At 43.6% G+C, this 27,027-nt stretch overlaps 2 protein-coding genes across 4 annotated transcripts in view; one reads left to right on the top strand and one right to left on the bottom strand.

Annotated features, from left to right (window-relative positions):
• The window catches only part of ZWILCH (zwilch kinetochore protein), a 39,139-nt gene extending 25,149 nt beyond the window's left edge, over positions 1 to 13,990 (top strand). Inside the window, exons 14-19 of the mRNA XM_044231691.1 lie at positions 1,071 to 1,099; positions 2,990 to 3,126; positions 4,454 to 4,549; positions 6,202 to 6,314; positions 9,926 to 10,040; positions 12,097 to 13,990. Coding sequence (XP_044087626.1) covers positions 1,071 to 1,099; positions 2,990 to 3,126; positions 4,454 to 4,549; positions 6,202 to 6,314; positions 9,926 to 10,014 — 464 coding nt within the window. The 3' untranslated portion in view covers positions 10,015 to 10,040; positions 12,097 to 13,990. The remainder of the gene's footprint in view (positions 1 to 1,070; positions 1,100 to 2,989; positions 3,127 to 4,453; positions 4,550 to 6,201; positions 6,315 to 9,925; positions 10,041 to 12,096) is intronic.
• On the bottom strand, positions 12,230 to 25,534 carry LCTL (lactase like). Of its 3 annotated transcripts, XM_044231692.1 has the most exons (13): positions 25,417 to 25,534; positions 24,873 to 25,036; positions 24,177 to 24,264; positions 23,795 to 23,904; positions 22,026 to 22,154; positions 21,828 to 21,923; positions 19,707 to 19,761; positions 19,457 to 19,618; positions 16,398 to 16,672; positions 15,302 to 15,428; positions 14,921 to 15,120; positions 13,827 to 13,890; positions 12,230 to 12,345 (listed from the first exon to the last, which is right to left on the bottom strand). In XM_044231692.1, exons 1-13 carry the CDS (start codon positions 25,532 to 25,534, stop codon positions 12,230 to 12,232), a joined length of 1,704 nt encoding a protein of 567 aa, XP_044087627.1. The 3 variants fall into 3 exon arrangements, with proteins under 3 accessions (XP_044087627.1, XP_044087629.1, XP_044087630.1); XM_044231694.1 differs by lacking the exons at positions 13,827 to 13,890; positions 14,921 to 15,120; positions 23,795 to 23,904; ... (1 more) ...; positions 24,873 to 25,036; positions 25,417 to 25,534 and having other exon boundaries at positions 22,026 to 22,144; XM_044231695.1 differs by lacking the exons at positions 13,827 to 13,890; positions 14,921 to 15,120; positions 21,828 to 21,923; ... (2 more) ...; positions 24,873 to 25,036; positions 25,417 to 25,534 and having other exon boundaries at positions 22,026 to 22,144.
• Between the last annotated feature and the right edge of the window lie 1,493 nt (positions 25,535 to 27,027).

The following is a 27,027-nucleotide window of genomic DNA, read 5'->3' as shown; positions in this document are numbered from 1 at the left end:
TTTAAAAAATTAAAAAGTACTTCATAGTCTTCAGCCAGAGTCATTCTCAGATGTTCTCTTTCTACTTGGCCCTGTCATTTATAGCCCTCGCTTTCACTCTGGTTCACTGTGAAATCAGCACTTCTGTTTTCTGGCACTTAATTTCCTTCTTGATAAAGATACTTGATTAAGGGCGTGTGGGTGGCTCAGTTGGTTAAGCAACTGCCTTTGGCTCAGGTCATGATCCTGGAATCCAGGATCGAATCCTGCATCAGGCTTCTTGCTCGGCAGGGAATCTGCTTTCCCACTGACCTCTCTCCTCTCATGCTTTCTCTCTCTCATGCTCTCTCTCCCTCTTTCAAATAAAAAAATAAAATCTTTTAAAATAAAAAGATACTTGATTAAGTAGCACTCTAGTTTTTGTTTGCTTGTGTTTTCAATTCAAACATTTTGAGATCCTAGAAGGTTGGTGTAGTAAATAAAAAAATCTTTTTGTGGGATGCTGTTTTAATACCCAGCACTTGGTTGTTTTTATTAGAGGCAAGCTGTGATGGTTCTAGAATAGTGTTAATATATATTTATATTTACATAAATATATATTATATTTATATATTTATATATTATATATTTATATATTTAAATAAAATAAATATATATTTATATAAATATATAAATATATATATTTATATATTTAATATATATTTATGGTGTAACATGCCATAAACTTTGGCTATTTCTGAGGAGCTATTTAACTTGAGCATCCCTTTTATATATGAACTCTGAAAAATTTTACTTAGGGGGTGCCATGTGGCTCAGTGGGTTAAGCCACTGCCTTTGGCTCAGGTCATAATCTCAGGGTCCTGGGATCGAACCCCACATCGGGCTCCCTGCTCAGCGGGAAGCCTGCTTCCTCCTCTCTCTCTGCCTGCCTCTCTGCCTACTTGTGGTGTCTCTCTCTCTCTCTCTCTCTCTGTGTCAAATAAATAAATAAATAAATAAAATCTTGAAAATTTTTTTTTTTACTTAGGTTCCTTAGCAGCTAATAGACAATATCTGAAGCTTATTTGCATTTGTGTGTTTTTTCTTACTAGGTCAGGAACTTGCATCTTTGAATCACTTGGTGAGTTTTTTTTTTTTTATTCTAAAGTTGGTTTTTCTTTTATTCGTTCTACTTATAGATACTAAATACCTATTCTGTGCCAACTTCTGTCTTAGGTCCTAGGAAACAGATAAGTATAAAAATAAATAAATAACAGATAAAGTACTCTTTATTTTCATGAATACTCCCTAGCAATTTCATTTGCCTGTTTTTATTTTAATATGGTTTGACTCCAAACTTTTGACACAATAGTCCTTAAACTTGGAGAATCTTCTTGAAAACTTACTGAATTATTAATTCCTGGGCCCTAGTGACTCCATAGGCCTGGGGCTCAAGAATATGTCTTTTTAAATAAGTCCTCTCTTATTTCAAATGATTCTGATGCTTTTTCCTTACTGTATTTGTTTTCTATTACTGCATAACAAATTCCAGTAGTCCCCACCTACCTATGGGGGACTACCATGGATAGTACTAAATATTATGTATACTGTGTCATTTCCTATACACACTCACCTATCCTAAAGTTTAGGAACAGTCAGAGATTAACAGCAAAGACTAAAAATAGAACAATTATACTAATATAATGTAATAAAAGTTATGTGGTGTGGTCTCTGTCTTTTTCAAAATATGTTACTGCACTCACCCATCTTGTGATGTGGGATGATAAAATGCTGATGAGATTGAGTGAGGTGAATGATGTAGGTGTTATGACCTAGTGTTAGACCACTATTGACCTTTCAGGAGGACTGAAACCGTGGAAAGTGAAAACTTGGATAAGGGGGGTACTCCTGGAGTACAAACTGAGAAGTGTAAATGAACACAGCTATATTAGATCACAGTTTCCCGGGGTTGGACACTGGGTACATTTTAGCTAGAGTTTCACATAGCTGAAATCAAAGTGTCAGCCATCTCCTTGACTAGGGGAAAATATTCTTCTAAATTTTCTCATTTGTTGTTGGCAGAATTCATTTCCTTGTGGTCTGATAACAAAGGTTCCCATTTTCTTGCTAGCTGTTGACCCAGAGCCAGTCTCAGGTCTTAGAGGTTGCTCATGGGTCCTTGCCATGTGGCCTTCTCCACAACATGGTGGGCAGTTTGTTTCTTCAGAGCCAACAGGAGAGCATCTCTAATGCGTCACCTTCTCTTAAAAGGCTCACCTGATTAGGTAGATCATAGTGATGACCAGGTAATAATCTCCCTTTAGTTTAATTCAAAGTCAGTCATTTAGTAACCTTATCATGGATGTAACATCCCATCATATTCACAAGTTCTGGCCTTACTGAAGGGGAAGGGATTATATAAGATATGTACTTCAGGCAGTGGGAATCTTGGGGGCCGTCATAGACTTCCACTTTCCATATTTACCATGGGGTACTCTCTTAGGATCTTTTCTCAAAAATAGGATGAGGTCTGAGCATTTGATGATGCTTGACATATATTGCCAAGTTTTTTTTTTTTAAACTGGTTGTACCAGTTTGCCAATAATAGATGAGTGGAAGCTTATCAACACACTTGATTAATCTCTTGGTACTGTTACCTATTTTTAGAGGTGGACAGTTCTGTACACCTGGCAAAGGTATTGAAGTTAAGAATTATCTTGTGGATTTGCGAGTCACTCCATCTGGAGAGTTCGGAGGGTGGTATTAGTTACCCACTTAGGCCTCTGTGGTAAGGCAGTTCTTGGATTTCATTTGACCAGAGAACGTAATGGTTTGTTGGGAACATTCTCAGTAACGACTTCACTTATGGTTTATTCTAAAGAATAATATTGAAAGGTGGCACATTCTCTGGCTGCCTCCAGTTTTTTTCCCTAAATCAAGCATAGTTAAGGTTTAGCAAGCAGAGCAATCTTTGTAAAGATTGTTCTCGTTCTTTAACTTCTTATTTTGCTTGTACTGTTTTTTATTCCAGGAATATTTCATTACTCCATCAGTAGATATACAAGAACAGGTGTATCGTGTTCAAAAACTCCACCATATTCTAGAAATATTAGTCAGTTGCATGCTTTTCATTAAGCCCCAACATGAGCTCCTCTTTGCTTTAACACAGTAAGTATTGCTCTCTTGGTCCTGTCACATACACATGAATTCTCTTGTGAAATAGCTGGAGCCAAAATGTGTGCAGTTTTTATTATCAGTTCGGCTAGACTCTGTACAGCCTGTCTCCATAGCAGAATGCTTCTGGTCCCGGTCAGAGGAAGGGAAAGGCTCTGGATTCAGAAGGACTTGGGTTCAACACTTGGCCTAGCACTTTCTGCCTTCCTGGGGAAGTTTCCTCTTGTTGCATCTTGTTTTCTCATCTAGAAACAGGAACTAATAACCTTATGTGTTTGTTGTTGGGGTTAAATGATGGCATGTGTATAAGAACCCAGCACCTAATAGGTGCTTCATGACTACTTCCTTCTCTTTTCTTTCTGTCCTTAATACATTGCGGCCAAACTAAGCATTGCTAGATCTCTATAGGGTACTTGAGTGGAACCAACTGTTATTACCAGACCTCTGTCAATAGCACTGCTGTAATTTTAGAGATTCCACTGATGAGTTTGACTATAAACAGCTTGGAATGATCCTCTTACGTGGGTTGCTGGCGTCTTATGTGTATTTGAAGCCTCAGATTGGAAATGAGTGAACCATCTGGTGGAAGGGCTGGCTTTTTCCCTGGGCCTTTCCTGAAATCAGAATTTGTCTCAGTTGTACAGGGAAAAGTTTGAAATCGTTGTTGTTTACAGACTCTAAAAGATTTATTGTCATTAAAGATGAGTGTAAATGAGTTAACTCTTTAATTCTCTTGAGTTTGAAAACCATGGAGGCTATCATTGGCTTTCTTTTGCTTCTTTTGCTTTTCTTTCTCTGATACCTCTTTCTTCCCCTCTCATGCCTTTACTTTGGCTCAACTTGAATATATTTTACATTGTGAGAAATACGTCTTCTTTTGATTTAAAAATTTTTTAAAAAATTGAATGAGAGACTATGGACTCTGAAAAACAGTCTGAGGGGTTTGAAGTGGCGGGGGGGTGGGAGGTAGGGGTACCAGGTGGTGGGTATTATAGAGGGCACGGCTTGCATGGAGCACTGGGTGTGGTGAAAAAATAATGAATACTGTTTTTCTGAAAATAAATAAATTGGGAAAAAAAAATTGAATGAGATTTGCTTTCAGAATCAAAAACAACCCAACTTTTGTGTAAGGGGGAGGGGGCATTTTTGGTTTACTTTTGTGGCCCTGAAATTATTCTTCTGTTATTGTTTTGGTTAGTGGTCCTAGATGAAATGTTTCCCTTAAGAGCTTTAGATTATCAGAAAGCCTTTATCTCCAAGGGGCATTTTTTCCCCCCAAAAGATGTCCTTTTTTGGGTTTGTTTTTGTTTGTTTGTTTTAGGTCCTGCGTAAAATATTACAAACAAAATCCTCTTGATGAACAACACATTTTTCAGCTACCAGTCAGACCAACTGCTGTAAAAAGCTTATATCAAAGGTCAGCAATTTAATAATTAAATTATACTTTAAGGTGGGGGGCAGTGTGGGGGGCTGTCTGCCTTCTGCTCAGGTTGTGATCTCGTGGTCCTGGGATCAAGCTCTGTGTCTGGCTCCCCACTCAGTGTGGAGTTTGCTTCTTTCTTTCCCTCTTCTTCTGCCCCTCCCCCTACTTGTGCATGCTCACTCTCTTGCTCGCTCTCTCTCAAATAAATAAATAAACTCTTTAAAAAAAAAAAAAGTTACACTCTAAGCCTGGCTATAATTCTTGGTCAATTTCTGTGTCCTTTCCCTGGGGAATCTTACGACTAAGAGCTGCTTCACCTCCAAAACCTTAATCCTTTCTCTCCTGCTTTTTGACTATCATCTGAAAGGAGTTCCCCCTCTTTCTTCTCCCAGTCCTTTCTTTTTCCTTTTTTCTTCCTTCCTGTGGGTCTCTAGTCTTCATTTTTTTCTCAATCTGTAATTCCTTCACAGTATAGGACAGAAAATGTAGCCAGAAGGGAAATGACAGATTGGGAAGGAAGTGATCAGGGTATTGATGACAAAGTCAAGGGTATGGCTGTGGGAGTGAGAGGATTTGGGATTGGGGAGGTATGGGGACCATGACACTATAAAGTTACAGACTGGCCATCCACATAGACTCTGAGGTTGCCTCCAATGATGGTCTCCCGAGCTCTTCCCTCTGCATGCAGTGTACTTAAAATTTCTCTTCTACTGAAGTCATTCTGATTATACCCTTCCTTGGTTTGGTTCCTTCTCAGCCAAACTCGGTCATTCCTTGAAACTGCTCTGACAGAGGTCTCCAGTGGCCTCCTAATTGCCAAATCCAGTGGACAACTTTCCAGTGAAAGAGTGTGTTTTAGCTCCTTGTGTCATTAGCTGGCCCACCAATTCTTTTCTCCTTATAAGTAAGCACTTACAAGGCTGTTTGGCATTTAAAACTATTCCTTTCTTGGACCTATCCCCTCACTTCACTTCTGTGACATAGCTTTTGTCTTTTTTTTTTTTTTTTTAAAGATTTTATTTACTTATTTGACAGAGAGAAATCACAAGTAGGCGGAGAGGCAGGCAGAGAGAGAGGGAAGCAGGCCCCCTGCTGAGCAGAGAGCCCGATGCGGGACTCGATCCCAGGACACCGAGATCATGACCTGAGCCGAAGGCAGCGGCTTAACCCACTGAGCCACCCAGGCGCCCAGCTTTTGTCTTAATTTTAATTCTATCTCTCTGGCCCACCTCCAAGACTGAGAGTAGATCTCTTTTCATGTTCCTCCTCTGCCTGCTTCTCATATGGGTTTTCACCAGAACTCCACCTTCTGCCTCTTTTTTCTTATTTTCCATCTTCCCTGATTGATTGTATTCATACTTAAGGCCTTGCTTGCTCTGTGCTAATGATGATTCATAACTCATGTCTCTGTCTCCTGAGCTTCGAGTCATGTTTCTAGATGCCTGTTAGATGTGAATGCCCAACATCAATGTCCTATAGGTAGTTGGGACTCAAAACCCATAATTTAGAACTGTGGCCTACCCGTTTCTTCTTCCTCCATGCCTCTGACATCCAGGATTTCACTCATGAGTGGGGAGGGAGGGGAGGAGGGAGGGAGGAAATAACTGTGCTTTTTTTCCCCCTTTAATGTTTTCTTCTTTCCTTAGTGAGAAGCCACAGAAATGGAAAGTGGAAATAAGTGGTGGTCAGAAGAAGGTGAAAACAGTTTGGCAGCTGAGTGACAGTGTACCAGTAGACCATCTGAGTTTCCACAAACCCGGTAAAGAATGGTTTGTCATCTGTTCAGATAAATTCTTCTAATAGAAGAGAAATCGAATCTTTACTGGCATAGTATGATAGCTCTCATGCTGTTTTAAATAATTTTCCTGAACTCTAAGTGTATAACATATTTATTCTGGAAAAAAAACCCTGGAAGAGGTATCCTGCATAGAGGAACCTTTATTAAAAGAGGTTGAGCAGTAGGGATACAGGGCGTAAAAGTAGATTATGAGGTTGAAATGCCAGCTCATTCTTCTTTGCACTCTTTCATGATGGTATTTCTGCCCTAATATCCTCTCTGGGGGGGCTGGAAGAGGGTTGCTATTTCTAATGTTCTATCAAAGATGGTCCACATCAGTCAGAGAATGTGTGTGAGCCCCTGGTATGATATGCTGGCTCCAAGTATTTTTACTTCGGCAAGTACCTGTAAAACTGTTATCTTCGTGTGTGGATTGCATGGTGCTGTCCTCTCATTTTGTCCATCTTAAATGGCTGCATTTCAGATATTGCAATGATTGTCCAAAATCAAATCTGATAGTTGCTTTTTTTTTTTTTAAAGATTTTATTTATTTATTCAAGAAAGAGAAAGAGGCAGTGAGAGAGCATGAGAAAGGAGAAGGTCAGAGGGAGAAGCAGACTCCCTGAGGAGCTGGGAGCCCAGTGCAGGCCTCTGTCCTGGGACTCCAGGATCATGACCTGAGCCGAAGGCAGTTGCCCAACCAACTGAGCAACCCGGGTGCCCCAAATCTGATAGTTTTAGGACAGAATCTGAAAAGATTTCGAAAAGCTTATAGTCAACCACTGCTGGTTGTTGAACTGCAGAACTATACAAATAGTTCTGTTTTAAAGATTGATACCTTGCAAAATTATTTCCAGAAAATGTTTGTTTTTCTCCCTGAAATATTTTTTGATTCAAGCATAATGGAAACTTCTCTCAGCTAGAATGGAAACTTCTCAATTCGTATGGCTGAATGGTAAAAGTCCTAAAAAAACTGAAAAATTTTCCTAAGAACCATCAGCTAAAGTCCTGCTGTCTTTTCAAAGTGTGATATGAAACCTGGAAGGTATAAAGCTTGAAAATCAACCATAGAAAACTAAAAAAATTTCTGCATGACAAAAAAATACCAGAGACAAAACAACAAGTGATAAACTAGGAAAATCAACTTGCAGCTCATGTTCAGAAAAGGGACAAAATTGCCTAGTATATAAAGAACTTCTAAATCAGTAAGAAAAATATATTAATAACTCAGAAAAATGGTCAGGTAACTTGAACAGTTTAGCAAAGAGGATATTCAAATGTCATCTTCAAGATAAAAGGTGCTCAGCCCCACCTATAGTAAGAGAAATGCACATTTACATTCCAAGGACACCATCTTTCACCTGTCAGATTAGCAAAGATCAAAGAGTTTGGTGTCACAGTACGGTCAGGATGTGAGCCAGGTGGCGGCCTCACACATTGCCAGTTAAAGTGTAAGGCTGCACCGCTCCTGTGGAGAGCGATATCCACCAAAATTTTAAAATACATTTGTAGGGGCACCTGGGTGGCTCAGAGGGTTAAAGCCTCTACCTTCAGCTCAGGTCGTGATCCCAGGGTCCTGGGATCGAGGCCCGAGTCGGTCTCTCTGCTCAGCGGGGAGCCTGCTTCCTCCTCTCTCTCTCTCTCTGCCTGCCTCTCTGCCTACTTGTCATTTCTGTCTGTCAAATAAATAAATAAAATTTTTAAAAAAAATAATAAAAATAAAATAAAATACATTTTGTTTTATTAGTAGGGATTTATTCCTTACATAAAACCAGACATGTGGAAAAAGACCTATGAACAAGTGCGATACTGTTTACATTAGCAAAAGCCTGGAAAAAATACGGAGAATGGGGCATAAGAGAAAATCTGGAAGGAGACAATGAAATTTTAAGCTGGAGGTGTGGCTTCTTGGGAGCAGTGATTGTTCTCAGCTTTGGGTGAAGATTAAAATCATTTAGGGAGCTTTTAGTGTCTTAATAACAAGACCAAGTAAATCAGAATCTCTGGAGCTATGGGACGCCTGGGTGGCTCAGTTGGTTAAGCAGCTGCCTTCGGCTCAAGTCATGATTCCAGCGTCCTGGGATCGAGTCCCACATGGGACTCCTTGCTCCGCAGGGAGCCTGCTTCTCTCTCTGACTCTGCCTGCCACTCTGTCTGCCTGTGCTTGCTCTCGCTCGCTCTCTCTCTTACAAATAAATAAATAAAAATCTAAAAAAAAAAAAGAATTTCTGGAGCTAGTACCTGAACATCAATGATTTTTAACGTTGTCCAGGGGATTCTTTTGGGCAACTAGTTTGAGAACCACCAATTTAAGCATTTTGTTTCTCTACATATGTTGTTTCAGGTTGGTTTGTTTTTGAAAAAGACCTCTTTTTTATGATAAAAAATAAAGTTTTAAAGCTATGAACATATGTGAAACATTTTTGGAAAATGCTGTTTTAATATCAAATAAAAATCAAACCTGTTTATGAGGAAATTCATACAAGATTAAACACCTTTTTTCAATAATGCTGAATAAGTGAAATAGATTGAACATATCTTCTAGAGTCTTTGATGCAGATTACTTCAAAAAAGAATGAAAATTACCTTGGTTAGAGTTAAAATAATTCATTGATTCATTGTTCCAATGACTTTGCTTATGAAAATAAGGAATTTTTAAAAAATTAAGAATTCTTATGAAATCGTATATTTCTGTGCTTGGAAAAGCACTCATACTCCATTTTGTCTATAACTTTATATAATGTTCTTGGTGTGTTTATCTAGAAATTTATTCAGTCACCTCCAGCCCAAAGCAAGACCCACTGGTGAAGGAGGCCCTCATTTGTAAGCATCATGGGCTACGCAAAGACCCAGTTTTAAATATTAAAGCCCAGCCATGATTTATTTTTGCCAAACATCATAGGCATTTCAGAGGTTAGACTTTCTGCTGCATTGGACTGAAGACTTAGGTCAACTACTAGCTTTTCAAGATATCTAATGTGATACTGTTTAGTAAAACATTGAGATCAAAAACAGGAAGACTTGAGAAGCGATGTCATGGGGAAGAGAATAATGATTTGGAGCGAACAGAGGAGAACAGTATCTGGGAGAGTGCTGCTTGCCCGGGCCTCTCCGCAAATGATTATTGAGAATAGTGAGAAATGTGGAAACCAAAATGTTGACCCACAAGAATGGGGCCATAATCTCATCTAAATGTTAATTGTACCGCTTATTTTTTAAAATACTACTGTCTTCAGATGAAAAATGCATATGTGTCTGGCCCTAAGACCAGAAATCCCAAGTAGAAATTGTTTTCTGACACATGTGTTAAGATTGGAAAAAGAGTTTAACCACAGTGGATGAGGCAGAAAGATGAAGCAGTAGGTTCCCAAATCAAAATACAGGATTAAAAAAATACCTGCCTTGTATTTCCTTCAGTCACGTTTTCAGTGCATCTCAAAGGGTTTGAATCATCCCTGCTGGTTTTTGTCTCATAAATTCAAAGTAGAAGACACATGTCATTCAGATTACTTCTTGATTATTATAACATTGAGCAGTAGAAAGTAGAAAGGCCAGCAGGCTGGTAAGCAGTTCTGATTTCTGTCTGGTTACAGATGTTTCTGAATTGACATTGAACAGTAGCCTGGAAGAAAGGATGTCCTTTACTAACCTGGTTACCTGCAGCCAGGTGCATTTCAAATGAAGTCTGCTGAAGGAGCTCTCTGTAAGGTACTATGTCCGCTTTGTGTTCCCCCCAAATACTTTGTAATGTATAAGTAGCTTATGTTTCAGTTTTTTTCTATAACAGAAATGTTGATTTAGTCCATTTGGAATATGGATTGTTTTTCAGTAATCCTGCAAGAGGCTTACCAGATGTTACTGAGCAACGCAAGTCTGTAATTTCCTTTCTGCTTTCTGTAGTCAACTGAATAGGTCAGGTTAATCCTAAAACCAGAGAAATAAAAACAATTTTTTGAGTGGTAATATCTTTGCATTTTTAATCTGTATATGTGGTAGAGAGTTTGATTTCAAAAACAATAGGAGAGAAAAACCCTGAACGAGCCTGTCAGTTTGACATTGAAAGCCAAGTTCTGTTAAAAATAATTTTACCCAGCACTCCCCTATTTTATGGCAGCATTATCAACTATAGCCAAAGCATGGAAAGAGCCCAAGTGTCCATCGACTGATGAATGGTTAAAGAAGATATGATATCTATATATAATAGATCATTACTCAGCTATCAAAAACAATGAATTCTTGGCATTTGCAATGACGTGGATGGAGCTAGATTATGTTATGCTAAGTGAAATCCATCAGTCAGAGAAAGACAAGTGCCATATGATTTTACTCCTACGTGGAATTTAAAAACAAAAACGGGTGAGCATATGGGGTGGGGGAAAATAGAGAGAGGGAAGCAAACCAGGAGAGACTCTTAACATTAGAGAACAAACTGAGATTGATGGAGGGAGTTGCATCGGGAGTGGGCTAGATGGGTGATGGGCATTAAGTAGGACACTTGTTTTGTTGAGCACAGGGTGTTATATGTAAGTGATGAGTCACTAAATTTTACCCCTGAAACCAATATTGCACTGTGTGTTAATTAAGTAGAACTTAAATAAAATTTTAAAAAGAACAAAACAGTTTTACCCCAGCCCGATTGTAGCACTAAAGCCCCAGATGTAAATACCATTTTTTAAAATGTTTGAGACAGTATTAACCAAGAGAATGAATGCGATAGCATTTTCTACTGTCTTACTGTTTTTGTGTTTTAGAAACAGTAGAATCAGGTAATTGAATAAAATGCTTTATATCATTCTTTATTAAGCCATGTTTGAACCCCAAATAAATAGATGTTATTTAACTTCTGCATTTTAGCATAAAGAATAAAATGGATGTTTATTTTAAAACCCTGAATATATAATTACAGAAAAGAGATTAAATATATTTCTTTGAGATATTTCACTGAGGTTAATTGAGTTTAGCATAAGAAAATTTATCTCAGGAGGGACGCCTGGGTGGCGCAGTTGGTTAAACGACTGCCTCCGGCTCAGGGCGTGATCCTGGAGTCCCGGGATCGAGTCCCACATCAGGCTCCCAGCTCCATGGGGAGTCTGCTTCGCTCTCTGACCTTCTCCTCGCTCATTCTCTCTCTCACTGTCTCTCTCTCTCAAATAAATAAAATAAAATCTTTAAAAAAAAAAAAAAAAAAAAAAAAAAGAAAATTTATCTCAGGAAAGTATATGTGTTCACTTACTTGGTACCCACCTAATGCATTTTCCTAGTTGCTCGATAGAATTTAGAACCTGAAGGGATTGTTATCTGTAGATGAATGACTGTGTCCATTGTGTGTAGGACAGTGCTAGGATGACAGTTATTTTCACATTAAAGTAATGTTCCTGGAGAGATTTTTATTTTTATTTATTTATTTTTAAAGATTTATTCATTTGAGAGAGAGCATGAGCAGGGTGAGGGGCAGAGGAAGAGGGAAATAAGCAGACATTGTGCTGATTAAGGAGCCTGTAGCAGGGCTTGATCCCCAGGACCCTGAGATCATAACCTGAGTCAAAATCAAGGGTTGGATGCCTAACTGACCAAGCCACCCAGGCGCCTCTGAATAGAGTTTTAGAAGGAAAAAAATACCAAGTATCAAAAACAGTTTGTGTGCTAGGATTCCTTTTTTGCAAAGTGAAAATAGATGCATAACAGCAAAATACTAACATTGACTTTGACAGATGGTCTTTATTTCATTTTTGCTTCTTTTTATTTTCTAATTTTTAAATCCCAGCACAAGACCCAAAAAAATTTTTTTATCACAAAGCCTGAAAACAGAATCGTATATAAACCTTCAAAGCAGAGAAAGGAAGAAGATCCTGAAGATTCCTGATGAAAGATGAATCTGCAGAATGGGCAACCCTCCCTCAGCTCTGGCCCCGAAGCAGGAGCAGCAGGAGAACAGCAGATATTAGTATGCACAGGGTGCAAACTGTAGGTACCATGATCTCTGTCACCATCTGCATGTGACTTAGTAGAGGCTCTGAAACAGGAGGGAGAACACAACAAATGAGCAGGTCATCATTTCAGCGAATATAGCCTCATCCTGAAAGATTCAACCATACTTGCAAAAATTTGGAAAATGGCATCATCAAGCTTTCTAATTATTCTCACTTGCTCCAAAAGAGAACATGGTGAATTAAATGTTCTTAAAAATATGTGAGGGCTTTATAAAATATTTCACAAAGTGTGGGCTAAAGAATGCCTACATTTGGTTCTTCCAGAGGTATTGGAATAAAGCCTAACGGTATGTTATACTTACCATAAATTCATGTGAAGATATTAAAAAGCATGTTCCCTGGTTTCTATGATTTTCACTGTGGACGGTTTTTGAAAGAAAATCCTTGGGAAGCATCTCTAACCCTTCAAAGATGTCACTGTGTAACTTAAGAGGTGTAGGAGTTTCCATATTGAAAGTTTGTGTGGCAACTCTTATGTAGTTAAGTAATAATCTCGAAGAGTTGAACAATGAGCAATGTTCACGTACATGATTATAGTAGTGGACATTTATGTAGTTTCTACTTTCAGGTTTTGTGCCTGGCACCCTGGCTACCATAATAAATAAGGCATGAGGCCCTGGTCCCACAGAATTCATAGACTCAGCAGTAGATTGCACGTCATGTGTGTAGGTAATAAAATATAAGTTTATTTTGGTTTAAAGGAATATGCGTCCTTGCTATTACCTGGTTGTTTAGATGGGAGCAGGGCATGGTAGTGGCCTGTAAAATTGGCCTATAAAAAAAATAGCTCAACTGGAAAAAGAAAAAAAAAATAGCTGAATTGGTAGGATTTGTTTCATCTAGCATTTTCCACCTCTGATACCCCATTAAAGATTAACATACCACATTAACAAACGTGTTCCTGTTTGTTAAAACAGGAAGTACATTTCTCTGATTGCTCTTAGGGAAAGACAGAATTCAAAGAAATAAATGCTGTGTGCTGGCATTCGTTGGTGTGTAGAAGCATCTTTTCCTCTGAGCCTTTTTGATCCTGTTGCACAAGAAACCTTGCTTCTGTGAGGTCAGGAACTTTGTTTAGTTTATTGCTGAGCTTAAAACACCCCCTAGCTAATAGTGAGTGCTCAGTAATTACTTTCTGGATGAGAATATCATATCTGGAGTGTTCTTTGCCTTTTCTTTATTCAAATATGGTTGCATTTTTCCCTCCTTCCACAAAGCCCACTATAACAAAAATAGGTTTATAAACTGACTGTATGATTCAGAAAGAATAAAATGAGCGTGGATAAAGTATTTCTCTTTTGTGGTAGATTTTTAAAATGTTGTTTGAAATGCTTATAAAACAGAAATCTGACATTGTTTCAAAGTGAAGGAATAAATTAATTTTTAATTGTATGTTTTGGAATGATCAACTTTGGATAGATCCACATTTTGAGGTTTTGGTAATATCTTTATAGGCATAATTATGTGCCTTAATTATCAGAGGGAGAAATTAAAATATACTCACCTGCAGCAAGCATCTGGTTGTTAATAGAACAAGTTTCCAAGGCTTTGAGGTACCAGCTTTCCACCTAATAAAAACCCACTAGATAAGTAATGTCATCTTAGACTAATTTTTGCTGTTCCAAATCATTTTTGAAATAATGTGGGATTAAAAGAATTTAAATCTGCCTGGAGTTTAAATTGTTTAATATTTATTAAATGCCTATGTGCATCATTGTGAGGGAGTCAAAATAAACAACCAAACTGGTCTTTATTCTTGAAGAGATTAGAATCTAGCCCTTTTCTAGAAGTGCCAAACTGCTGAAAGCCTATGGGTCACTGTTCATTTATGGTGCCCCTGAGCTCATCCTCAAAGGGTGTTGGTAAACAAGTGAGATTTATTTTTAGAAATTGTCTTTATTGAGACATTCTAAATTAGGCTTTTTATTCCCTACCATCAATAGCAACATAGAGAACGGATGGAAAAATTTATAGGTGACTGAAAATGTTTGGTATGTTGTAAAGGATTATTAATTCTAAGTTTGATTATTTTTAATATCATTTTGGAACTAGTGGGAAAAGAAGTGAAAGTTATGGTCATTATACATTTAATTTACCTCTTCTCTTTCCATGGATGTTGAAGAGTAAGTAGGCAGTATTTGTTTGCATTAAGATATAACATTTAAAATAACATTTAACTAGAAGTGTCTAGTTAACCTGACCCTCATAACCTAAAACAAATTGGACTTATACATAACTCTAGTGTGTCCTTCATGCTCTGCAAGTTAGGGATTGAATTTGAAGTGAAGACTGAAATTTAAGGAATGTTTGCCACATTCTAAGCAAATGAGCAAAGAGGTGGCACAAGTTAGGGGAAAAGTCGTAAGGGACGTGTACCCACAAACCCCTGTCCTCCTCCATGGAGCCAAGAGGTTTGCTACGCTGCACACCCCAAGCTGTTTAGCTCTTCAAAAATCTAGAACCAGTGAGGGGCACTGGACTGGCTCAGACAGAAAAGGACCTGACTCTTGATCTTGGGGTCGTGAGTTCTAGCCCCCTATTAGGGGCAGAGATTGTTTTTTTAAATCTAGAAAAAGTAACATCAATAATTAGTCCTACCTCTCTTGGGTTGGGAAACCCATTGGCAGTGATAATCTTCTTGTAATATTGAACTGACGCCTTTGGGTAGCGTGGCTTATTTCTGTTGTTAAATTCGACATAGTAGAATCCATATCTATCTGAGTATCCTTTCTCCCATTCAAACTTGTCCAACAGAGACCAGGAAGTATACCCTTTTATATTAACACCATCTTTTATAGCTGAAAGACATTTTGTTCCATTTTTTAATACATTTCACTTACTTGGAAAAATAACATTGTAAAGATAATTTTTAATGTATTTATGAGATTCAGAAATAAGCTTCAGTCAGTCATGGCTATTATCAAATTCTGTCCAAGTTAAGTAGAAAATATGTCAAGACAGTCTTGGTTTGCAGCTCACCTTTTAGCATTTCATTTATGTAGCCCTTAAGGTACTGAATTCTCCACTCATCACATAATTGTGTACAGTGTAACTTTTGAGACGCACCGTTTTCTGTCACGTAGATGGGAGGATTGCCGTATTGAGTCTGGAAGTGAGTCATAGGAATATCTTAAAAATTCTACCCTACAGATGGGTTTCCAAGTCTGGGGCACATAGGGGAGTGGATTATTTAAGCCGCCATATTCGAATTGAGTGTATTTAGCATTCAGTAAGTTCCAGTTCACACATTTATTTGGAGGTGAATGTAGACAGGAGCAAGTATGAAAGACTACATTTCTCAGTGAATCAGCATCATTATAGAGAAAATATACTTCAGGGCTTATTCTTTCCCACATAGTTCATTTCAAGTGAGAAGGGCAGCCAAATAACTGTGGGATGAGAATTTGTAGCTATGGTTCTACCCATTGAGGTGGTTACTCATAGCCAGCATTAGTCCCTAAAGCCTATATCTAGGAGCCTCTGAAGTGGAGGTGACTGAGTTTGACTTTAAAAGGTACACACTAACTGGAATTAAAAACTTTAAAAAGGGGGCGCCTGGGTGACGCAGTGGGTTAAAGCCTCTCCCTTCGGCTCAGGTCGTGATCCCAGGGTCCTGGGATCCAGCCCCATATCAGGCTTTCTGCTCTGCGGGGAGCCTGCTTCCCCCTCTCTCTCTGCCTGCCTCTCTGCCTATTTGTGATCTCTGTATGTCAAATAAATAAATAAAATCTTAAAAAAAAAATTTAAAAAAACGTAGGCATCTGAGCCTAAGCTATAAGGTCATGAATTGAGGTCATGAAATGTTCATTAGAGGGACCTGGGTGGCTCAGTCAGTTAGGGGTCCAACTCTTGATTTCAGCTGGGGTCAAGGTTTTCGGGTCTTTGGATCATGAGATAGAACCCCATGTCAGCTCTGTAGGGAGTCTGCTTATCCCTCTTCCTCCCCTCCCCTAGTGCATGCTTGCATGCGCGCATGCACACACACACACACACAATCACACACTCTCTCATTCTTTCTCAGATAAAATCTTTAAAGGAAAAAAACGTTCATTAAATAGCTTCACGTGATCATCACCTGAGCGAAGTGGAGGAGCCTCCGAAATCCCCATGGCACAGAATACAGCCACTTTGACCCCAGATCAGGCCAGTTGGGGTCAACCAGTTCTACTAAGTCACGATCGTTCTGGTAGCTGGGCCCCTGGCGGGAGGGGTAGTTCCTTTCTGTAATGTACCGAGTAGTATAATGGCCTAATCCCAAGAAATCAGATGTGCCTTTAATGTAGCTCTTTTCCTGGAGTGAGAACACTGGTAACCTTGACATATCCAAGCCTTGCTCTGCACTTTTTTTCCCTATTGAGAGAGAAAAATGGAGTTTAATAGAGTTTGGCTTTCTCACAATCCTTTTGCTGTTCGGTACCACGACGATACTGGCATGTTGACGTAAGAACTGTTACCCAGATCTCGGGCTTTAGGATTGGTTTGTATGAAAAACATAACCTTAGCCTTTTTTATCTGGAATTTTGACATTTGAATACTATTCACGGTGTTAAAAGCTTATGTTGCTTGAAAGTTGTATTTCCATAGAGGACTCAGTAAATGGTTTGCCCACTTTGGAGCTATATGGAAAAAAATGGGGTTGGATTCCTGTATTATTTCCTAGATCTGTTTATCCTATGTTTTACTTGCACGTGTAAAAGGGTGTGTGTGCCAGGACCTTCACTGTAGATTAAGTAGCAAAAAATTGGAAACAACCCAAATGTCTATGAGGAGAGACTGGTTAAATAAATGATCAGATATTCTTCCATACAACACTGCAGTCAAGAGAAATGACTGATGCAGCCCTTTATATACCAACTTGGAAAGAAGCCAAGATCGATGTTTTCAGTGAAAGATGCAAGTACACACAAGGAGCGGCAGTGTTTTTGCTCACACGTGCACAGTCCTTCTTGGTAAGTGTGCTTCCTGCTGGGGAGAATGGGAGCAGTGGGAAGAGGGAGGGAGGGAAACTTGACTTTTCACCTTGTTATCTCTTGTAATTTAAAAAATTTGAAACATGCATAAAACCTTCCTATGATCTCTGCAAAAAGGGGGGGGGGCTTTTAAATGAGTAAAAAAAGGAAACATTTGTAGGAGTTGTTTTAAAATATAACCATAAACATATTTCCAAAGAGGCTATTGGTTTAGATTAACTGAGTGAAGAGCTTGTATTATTAGATACCTTTAAGATCCTAGCGTGTTATTACTTTACTTGAAAACCACAAGGCGTTGTCCCTGAACTAATACAGTAATCACTGGCTACATGTGGCCAGTAGCTGACGCGTCCTTAGTCACACTGAAGGACTGATTTTTTAGTTCTTTGAAATTTAAATAGACCCAAGTGACTGAAGGCTAACCTACTGGACGGCACAGATAACATTTCCACCATCGCTGGAAGTTCTGTTGGACAACACGGGTCCAGAATCATGTTTGTTCATATATTGCGCTTCTGAGATGCCTGCAAGTAACTGGTATACAAGACTTCCTGCAGAAGAAAATATTACCTGCTCAAAGAATCCTTCTTTCCCCGTTGTACCGGGAAAAATTCAGCCCCGTTTCCATTTGAATTACCACAAAGATGGCATTGGCAGGGTCTGGAATCAATTGGCCTGAAGCCTAGGAACTCTTGTATGACAAATAATCAATTTGACTTCTTTAGTGCCATCCTGTTGTGGCTCCTGCCATGGCCTCCAGGGAGCCCGGGAGTGAATGCTGGGGGAATGATGGGCTGTGTCCCATCCTCAGGGCTTTTTCCCTGGCATCTTGATGTCATTCTCAGGACTTTGAAGCTTATGTGTATAGAGGTGTCCCAGAACTGGTTATTGCTGAGAGGTTTTTAGAGATTATTTGTCTGATTGTTCATTTTCACATGACAAGAATGACACCCAATGCAGTCAAACCCCTTGCCCAGAGTTGCTCACTGGTTAGAGCAGAGTAGGAATTAGAACCTGCTGCTTCTATTCCAGGTAAGTCTGATAAAGGGTTCTTTAGAAAGGGAATTTTTTGGAATGTTGACAGTTCTTAGTCAAACATCCAAAATAGCCTTGCTGTGTGAGTGCCACCTTTGTCTCTCTTTATAGGGGGAAGCTGACTGGTACCTCTAAGTAAACAGAGCTAATACTCTGATTCCTATGGCCAGACACTGCTGGTTGCCCACCCGATCAACAGTCACATGGCTTTCTCTCCCTCTTCTTCATCCTCTTTAGAGAGTCCTGGCTCCCCCAGCCTCTGAGGCTCTAGTCCTAGTAGTCTAGGACATTCTGGGGCATGTGACAGTTCCATCCCTAGAGGACTTCCCTTGAAGGGAAGTCAGTTGTGGGTGGAGACTGTTTTCTGGGGTGATTTTTCTTGTTCTTAAAAATGGGTATGACCAAGCTATTTCCATTTTTCTGCCTCTGGGTGTTGATGTATCAAGATATAATGCTGGAGCTGCTGCAGCCATCTTGTAGCAATGGGGAGTTGTTTGATGGGCTGGCTAAAGGTGCCAGAGTGAAAGATGGAATGAGTCTTGTTTTTCAAAGACATCCCTGAAAGCTGGATTAACTGACTCTGAATCACCCTTTTCTGGACTTGGTACCTGAGATGATAAATTCCCTACTGTTCAGGCCATTTTAGTTGGCGTTTTCTGTTACCTGGCACTTAAAGGCACCCAAACGGATAGAGCCCTGTAAGCTCTATGCATCTTTATTCTCTTCTCTGACAATGTGGAAACCAGAGCTCAGAAAACATTTCTCAAGTGACAGAACCAACACTAGAACTGGCATTGCCCAAGACTGTGTCTTTGAGTTCTCTCTCCTACTTCCAAGTGTAAGGGAGGGGAGTGGTGAGAAAGAGACAGAAGAGCAGAACAGAAAAGAGAAGTCCAGAGAATGGGGTCTGAAATTTTCAATCTCCATGTTTGGGGATTTGTCTGGGGGTCGTTCCTCCGCTCTCCCCAGATCAAATTTGCCATTCTCAGTTCCTACGGGACTGGGCTCTCCCTTTGAGTGCCTTGCCCAGACCCCGTGTGTTCTTCGATCCCCCCGCCTCTCCATCACCTCACTTGTGCTCAGCACTGTTGTTCTGGTGCTTGGAGCTTAAAAATGTGACTTGGCTCACCGATCCGGTCCTTCATGACTTGAGGGTAGTCTCCAGCATAGATGGGGTTGGCAAACCAGCCCAGACAGAACTGTAGGTATCTCTCGGCAGCTTCTATGTCCTTGGGGCTACTGATGTCCATGGGTTCCCCCCAATCACAATTCAGTGAGATCCCCACCAGACCTTAAAAGAAAGGACAGGGAGTGGCAGGTGCAAATGGCGCTGCCCCCACCCTGGGGCTGTGTCCTAGAGGTTGGGCAGTGGGGCTCACCTTGCTGCTTGCCACGCCACGTGCTGTTGTAGGAATGCCAGGCTTGGGCGTGGGCCTGAAAATGGAGGGGTGCATCAAAGGTGCCTGGCTGGCACATTTCTCTCCTGCCTTTCTCTCCCTCTGTCCCTCTGTCTCTCTGACGAGAGATCAAGTTAATGGAGTCCCATCTTTTTCCTGAGTCCGGCCTTGATGATACCGATCCCCTGTCTCCCTTCCTCTGACCTCCAGAGGCACCTGTTTTCTGTTTTGTAGTTCTGTTTTCTGTTCTGTAGAGAAACTTGGTCTAATTCTGGCATAAACAAAACTACCTCTTGGTGTGATTTCTTTTTTTTTTTCTTTTTCTTTCTTTTTTTTTTTAAGAATGCAGTTGCTTTCCTCAGACAAGGTAGCAGGCAGCATTTTATTTATTTATTTATTTGACTTATTTATTTGACAGAGGTCACAAGTAGGCAGAGAGGCAGAGAGAGAGAGCCCGATGCGGGGCTCGATCCCAGGACCCTGGGACCATGACCTGAGCTGAAGGCAGAGGCTTTAACCCACTGAGCCACCCAGGCGCTCCTTGGTGTGATTTCTTATTCCACAGAATTTTGCTAAAGTTTCTTGCTTTGTTCCTGCTTGTCTTCTGTAGTAACTAGGCAGTACTTTTACCATAGGTGCTCAGGAAGTTTGGAAAATACCAAACATCTGAAACAGTCTTGAGAATGGAATTCAAAATGTGCTGACCTGCCTTCTCTCCATACTTTCCATCAGTGACCCACTGAGGCCTTCAGAGCTCTACCCTTTAAATAGTCACAGTTTAGGGGGCACCTGGTGCTCAGTCACTTGGGCATCCGACTCTTGATTTCGGCTAAGGTTATGATCTTAGGGTCTTGTGATGGAGCCCTGCATTGGGCTCCCCGCTCAGTGGGGAGTCTGCTTGAGATTCTCTCTCTGCCCATCCACCTGCTCTCTCTCTTCTCTCTCTCTCTCAAATAAATGAATAAATCTTAGAAACAATATTCACAGTTTAGGAACTCTTTTTTTTTTTTTTAATATTTTATTTATTTCTTTGGCAGAGACAGATCACAAGTAGGCAGAGAGGCAGGCAGAGAGAGAGGAGGAAGCAGGCTTCCTGCCGAACAGAGAGCCCGATGCGGGGCTCGATCCCAGGACCCTGAGATCATGACCTGAGCCGAAGGCAGCGGCTTAACCCACTGAGCCACCCAGGCACCCCCACAGTTTAGGAACTCTTAAGCCAAATGGAGAAGGAATGAGGAAGTTCTCTCCTTGACAGGAATTTTAGAGTCTTGTTTGTCACTCAGGGGCCCCTGTTCCTGCTTGATCAGATTGTTGCCCTTCTGCTGAATGTCCACTGGGGCCATGCTTCGTGCCTCACATCCCTGCTCCCCAGGTACCCGAATCCTCATCTGTGTCCTACACTGTGACCCAGTCCCCTCTGCCTGCTCAAGCCTTCCCAGCGGCCTTGTAACTCACGAGTCACCCTGAAGCGTCTTCTGTCTCCTTCCCTTCGGAGCCCTTACTGAGCTCGGCTGCCCCAAAGACCATCTCCACTGCAGCTCTTCCAAGAAGGGGCCGTTTTTCCCCACATACCTCACGGTCGTGGGTAGTGTCCGCCTTGTTCTTTATTACTACTGCTTGCAAACTCTTTCTCCTTCCACAGCCCCAGGGCCTTTGAAGTCCATCCTGTAGGACAAGCACTCCTAACCCCTTCTTACTGCTGTCCTTCACAACCCCAGTTGCTGCTGCTCATTCACTGGAGGTTTCAGCCCCTAGTTCACCGTCATCCCGCCCCTTCCTCCTGTTCCCATTCCTCACAAGACTGCTTAGAGCTGTAGGTGACAAGTTTTCCCACACATGCGCTCCATCCACTTGACTGGACCATCAGCTCTAGAGAGCTGCCACTGTTCTGTCTCGGTGGAGGGGTCCAGCACTGGGTGACCGGGCACTGCCTCCATAGAGCCTCATGGAATGCAAGGGAACCATGCCAAGGTGCGATGGAATATGCCAGAACCACAGAGGACTGAACTCGGGCTCAGAGCCCTGGGGCAGGCTGAACTGATGCTGGGGTCTGTCCCTCCACCCCAAACCCAGGCTTCACTCCCAGAAGGAACCCCTACTTACCTTAATGATGTGGTGTGCTGCCGTGTACAGACCAGTGCCGTGGAGCTGCAGGCCTGGAGCATGGCGGCCCGTCTCATAGCCTTTCTCTGCCATCGTCTGCAGCAACAGCAAGTGGGGACCACAGCACCCGTGAGAAGCAGGGAGGAGCGCTCTGGTCCAGGAAGGGGGTTTTCCCACCTGGAGAAGGGCCCTGCTTACCCGAGGGTCACTGAAAGTGACCCAGTGCTTCACCCGGTCCCCAAAGGCCTCAAAGCACAGATCGGCGTAATCGCGGAAGTAGCTGATCATGCTCACGTTCTGCCAGCCACCACACTTGACCTGGAGCAGCTGCAGACAGAGAGTGCAGAGGGAGGTGGCTACCCCAGGGCTGTGTCTCGAGAAAAGACTTCTGGAGTTTATAGGCCCGGTGTGTGGGAGAACAGGGCGATGGCCACCACAGAGGCTGTAGAAGGCAGCGGAGAACCAAATGCGGGTTCTTGGGCGTTACCACCTGAGGATAGTGACCAGCGGAGCCCCATGAAGCAACATCAGTGGGGACAGGCTATGTGACATATACAATCAAGAGGGAGGGAACAGAGAAAGTTTGAGACTCTCATGCTGCAAAGGAATGTGATAGATTGAATATTTAAGAAATGGGCCGGGGCACCTGGGTGGCTCAGTGAGTTAAGCCACTGCCTTCGGCTCGGGTCATGATCTCAGAGTCCTGGGATCGAGCCCCACATCAGGCTCTCTGCTCAGCAGGGAGCCTGCTTCCTCCTCTCTCTCTGCCTGCCTCTCTGCCTACTTGTGATCTCTCTCTGTCAAATAAATAAATAAAATCTTTAAAAAAAAAAAAAAAAAGAAATGGGCCAAGGCAGAGAGGTCTGTTATTGGGAGAAGAACCTCAACTACTCATGCAGAAGAAGTAAGACATGGTGTGGGACATGGAAGCTCTGATTAGGATTTTGAGGGCCATGCAGATGGGAGACCCTAGAAGCTCTTATGAGGGTGGGTTCTGCCTTCTGTGGAGGACTCTTTTCTGACCAAAGCCATCTGCTTTGTGATGATGGGATTTTCCCAAAATTCAGCATTCCATTGAAAATGCCTACTGAGCTCTCCCTGGTGGTTTTGAGGGCATGCTAAAGGGCCCAGTGAGTGAAAGCCGTTAACTAGGGAAGAAACTGGAATGTGGTCTCCAGTTTGTCTCCCTAAAGTCGGCTCTACGCCCCAACCCCAACTTAGAGAGGTCTCTGGCAGCTCACCTCCCCACAGAATGATCCCAGTCACCTCAGCTCAAGACCTCCCGGGCCTGGCCCCAAGCCACACCTCCTACCTCTACCCCTCCCACTCCTGCCTGCTCCCCAAACTCTTAATTCAGTCACTTGCCATGCCCTCTCTGCCCCCTTGTTGTGCTCCCTCCATCCAGAACACCCCATCCACTTCGTACATCCCAAACCCTCAAAGCACTGACCAGACCCCATCCTCTCCCCAGCAGCTCCCTGAAGCCTCTTCTCTACTCTCTGACCTCTTGCAGCCTGTGTCACAGAGGGTCACCTACACCACCCCTCTCCCAGTAGGCCGGGATCCCATGAGGCCTTGCTGAGTGAAGGGAAGAAGTGCTTGAATAGTGAAGTCTGACAGTGACCTTGAGACTTAGTAGGAATTGGTCTGGGGGGACTGTGCCCAGATGATGGGGCTCAAACAGACTTGTTAATTATGCCATTTCATCACATCTTACTCAAAAGGGATTTCTTCTTAGTTTGATTTGTTTTTAGGCCAAATGTTTTGGGAAAAACATCAAAATCCACTTATCACCTATTTACAAACATCAGTGAAATCAGCACCACGTCCCTCTGTGGGTGAGTCAGATTTCTTGGCTCCCTCCCATCTCTGGGTCCAGACCTCAGCCTTTGCCCCACCTTGGCAAGCCCCGTCCCCGACTCAGGTGCCCCCCGTTGAGCCACCCCCTCCCCACCCCCGGGCCTCACCTGTGGGAGATCCCAGTGGTGCAAGGTCACGATGGGGGTAATGTTGCTCTTCAGGAGGGCGTCGATGAAATCATTATAGAACTTGATTCCCCTCTTGTTCACCTTGTCAGCTGAAGGTGAGATAAAAGGGGCCGTGACCTTCCCAAGTGCAGTGCTCCTTGGCCCTGTGGTCTTTCTCTGGCCTAAAGGGGCCCAGTCTGCCCAATTCTGGGTCTGGGGGACAGCATGGGTGTTCGGCTGCCTGCAGAACCTGGGAGGGCTGTTGCCAAAGTAGCCATGTTCTGGGGCTGCTGTCCCTCCCCAGCACTCTGTGGTGTCCCCGCAAAGCCAACATAGCCAGAAGGGACCACGCTTGGGCCTGGTAGGGGCTGCCCCGTCTTACCTCGGACGCCGGTAGGTAGGAGCCGAGGCCAAGACAGGGAGAATCTGTAGTGGCTCACGTGCAGCTCCCTGAGCAGGACGATGTCCTCCTGTGCAGACAGGGGTGGGAGGCAGGGCAGAGTCACCTAGGGCTCTGGGGTGGGGGTTCGGGGGTCCCACTGGGGGCCCAGTGTAATGCAGCTCCTCATCTATTCAGTAGGGGTAAAGGCACCTGCCCTGGTTTCTCCTGCCAAGGGTCAAATACATGCAGGATAGGAGGGTACTTTAAGATGTCCATTGAGGTGTTCCTAATAAACTTGGGGGATGAATCCCCCAAGAAGTTAGCCCAGACAGGAAAAGTGGGTTCTGAGCAGAGGGACTTCCTCCACAGGGGCTGATTCACAAGGAGAGAACAAGGGTTCAGGCCACGTGGCTTATAGACCCTAGGGTCATGGTATCAGCCACTCAGGTATCCATCACTTGGGCTAAGGCTCTTGTTCAGGTGGGGCCTTGTTTTCCTTTCCTTTTTGCACATCCTTCCCTGCATCCTCAGCCCACCAATCCCCAGGCACCAACGGCCCCACCTGTTTTTCCTGCAGTGGGATAGGGCCTGCTTAGCAGAGTGCCAAATTGACATTGTCCCCCAGACCCCCTCCTATGTCACCGTCCATTTCAGCTGGGTACATACGTGCCCCCCCAACACACACCGGTCACTCACCTGCACCTTGTAGTAACCATCACAAGCCACGTCTGCTGTCTCATCCCCAAGCACCTTTCCCTTCCCACTGTGAGTGAAGGCATCCCAGATGCTGGGCCCTTTCCCATCCTGGTCCCAGGCTCCCTCCGTCTGGAAGGCGGAACTGCCCACACCCCAGGAGAAGCCTGCAAGTAGAGACCCCAAGCTGGGCCCTGGGTCCCCTCCTACTCCCCACCCAGTCCCTGGACTCTGGGCTGTGCCTCCTGGGCCACAGGGCAGGCCCCCTCCCCATAGCCTGCCCTGTCTCCCCAGGAGTGGGAGCCTAGGGCGGGGCAGGACCTAACACATTTAAAGCTTTCATTTGCACAGTTTTAGCTCTCATTAACATTCAAGTTAATGTGTACGTTTAAAAAAATCTGCTAGGAACTTCTATATTAAAACAGCTATGTGGAGTTCTTTTTCCCATTCTACCTGTCAGGAAACTAAAATACCAAAGTCTTTGCAAGCCAGCCAAGGTGGGCAAACTGACAAACAGACGGATAGACCAACAAAGGAATGGACATACCAAGTGGGAAGCTTCCATAGTAGAAGGAGGCCTCTTCTGGGGCTCCCTTCCTGGTGGCCCCCAGCCTGGACACCAGCAGTAGCACCCACCAAAGTGTGACAACCCGCACTGGCTTCATGGCACCCGGCCCTCCCCCATTCCTGAAAAAGCACACCTGACAGGTGGAGGCCCACGCAGCCAGGACTGGGGGGCTGGATCTCAGTTTGGGGATGAAGGCCAGGAGGGGAGTGGGGAGGGTTATCTAGAGCAACCTTGGCTCAGCTAGGGCCTCTGGTCCATTGCTCCCCCAGGAGCTACCTGCAGAGGCTGATGCTGGGCACTTAAGGAGGAGAAGAACATGGGGCTTGGGGGGTGGGCTCTGGGGCTGATGTGCCAGGCTCCAAACCACCCCTGCTCCCTGTCTGTGGGGGGATTCCCAGCCTGTGAGAGGCCCTGATTGGATGAGGAAACCGCTTCTGCCTTAGGGCAGCTCCCGTTGACGAGGGAGGCAAGGCAACCCACAGATCCACTGAAGCACCCCACCTGTACACTGTGGCTGGGGGTATAGGGGACAGACTTCTCCCCGAGCCGGGGATCACAAGCAGGGTTGCCATCCCAGGGCCTCCAGTCCTGAGGGTCAGGACGATGCCCTCCCACTGGGATTCCCTCCCTAATGTAGCCAAGCTGGGTTACCTGGGATCTTCCTGTGTCCCAGACACCCCCAGAGCAGCGGTGGCAGCCAGAGTGCTCTCAGACTGACCCCAGGGCCTGTGCTGTCCCTGAGAGCCCAGCCCACAGTGCAGCGAAGGCTCTGGTTGGGGGGTGTGGTCACTGGCCTAACCTCTCCCTGCAAAGAGCTTCAATAGCCCCATTCAACGGGGAGGGCAGGAATGCTGAGCTGGCTGGTGGGGCCTGAGTCAGCTGCAGGGACAGCTTGGCCCTGGGCCCTGGCACATCCAGTCGGCCCCCTGTGAAGGCAGAGGGGCAGGGACCCAGGCCCCCCTACCCTTTCTCAGCTTGCTGGGCCACATTCTACTCACCTTAGCCTGGGAAGCTGGAAGTGGGGGTGGCGGGGTGGGGATCAGCATCTGCAGACCCCCTCTTTGTGTCCACCTCTCCGTGCTGTCAGAGACAACTTGTGGCAGAAGGTAAAGTTGGTTTTTCCACCTTATCTCCTCTGTTTGGGCCCTTCATTCATTCCTTCAGTCACTCACTTAATCCGGATTGCTTGCTGGAACACCCTCCCTGGAGGTTCAGCCCCTCTGGCTTCCCATCCTGGATGCCTGGGTCCCCCAGTGTGACTCCCTTCACCTCATTCACCTGGCTCCCCTGCTTTTAACTGAGCTTCACTGGGGCTCTGTCAACTGGGTGCCTCTTTGACCTTGGTTGATTAATCTCTTTCTTGCCAGAGTGGAATGGGACTTGGCCTGTGCCCTCCAGGGGTTCGAGGTCTAGTGGGGGAGGAAGGCTGTGGATGGATGGAGGGAAAGTGGCTCTAAACACCATACGGGGTTGGGGGACAAAGATAAGGACTCTAACAGAAGGAAGGACAGGACACTGTAGAGTCTCGAGGAGGTGCAACTGTCTTCACAGGGAAGGGGACATTGAACCTGACACTTGAAGGCTGCAGAG

The sequence above is a fragment of the Neovison vison genome, chromosome 13 (genome assembly GCF_020171115.1).
Source record: "Neovison vison isolate M4711 chromosome 13, ASM_NN_V1, whole genome shotgun sequence".
NCBI lineage: Eukaryota > Metazoa > Chordata > Mammalia > Carnivora > Mustelidae > Neogale > Neogale vison.
Note: the sequence above shows the minus strand (reverse complement) of the source record. Positions and strands in the feature narration are given on the sequence as shown.

Coding starts and splice junctions, on each gene's coding strand:
- LCTL (XM_044231692.1), bottom strand. CDS start 25,534: ATGAAGCCAGTGCGGGTTGTCACACTTTGGTGGGTGCTACTGCTGGTG. Junction 24,265..24,872: donor ATGGTTACTACAAGGTGCAG/GTGAGTGACCGG, acceptor CTGTCTGCACAG/GAGGACATCGTCCTGCTCAG. Junction 21,924..22,025: donor TCACTTTCAGTGACCCTCGG/GTAAGCAGGGCC, acceptor CTGTTGCTGCAG/ACGATGGCAGAGAAAGGCTA.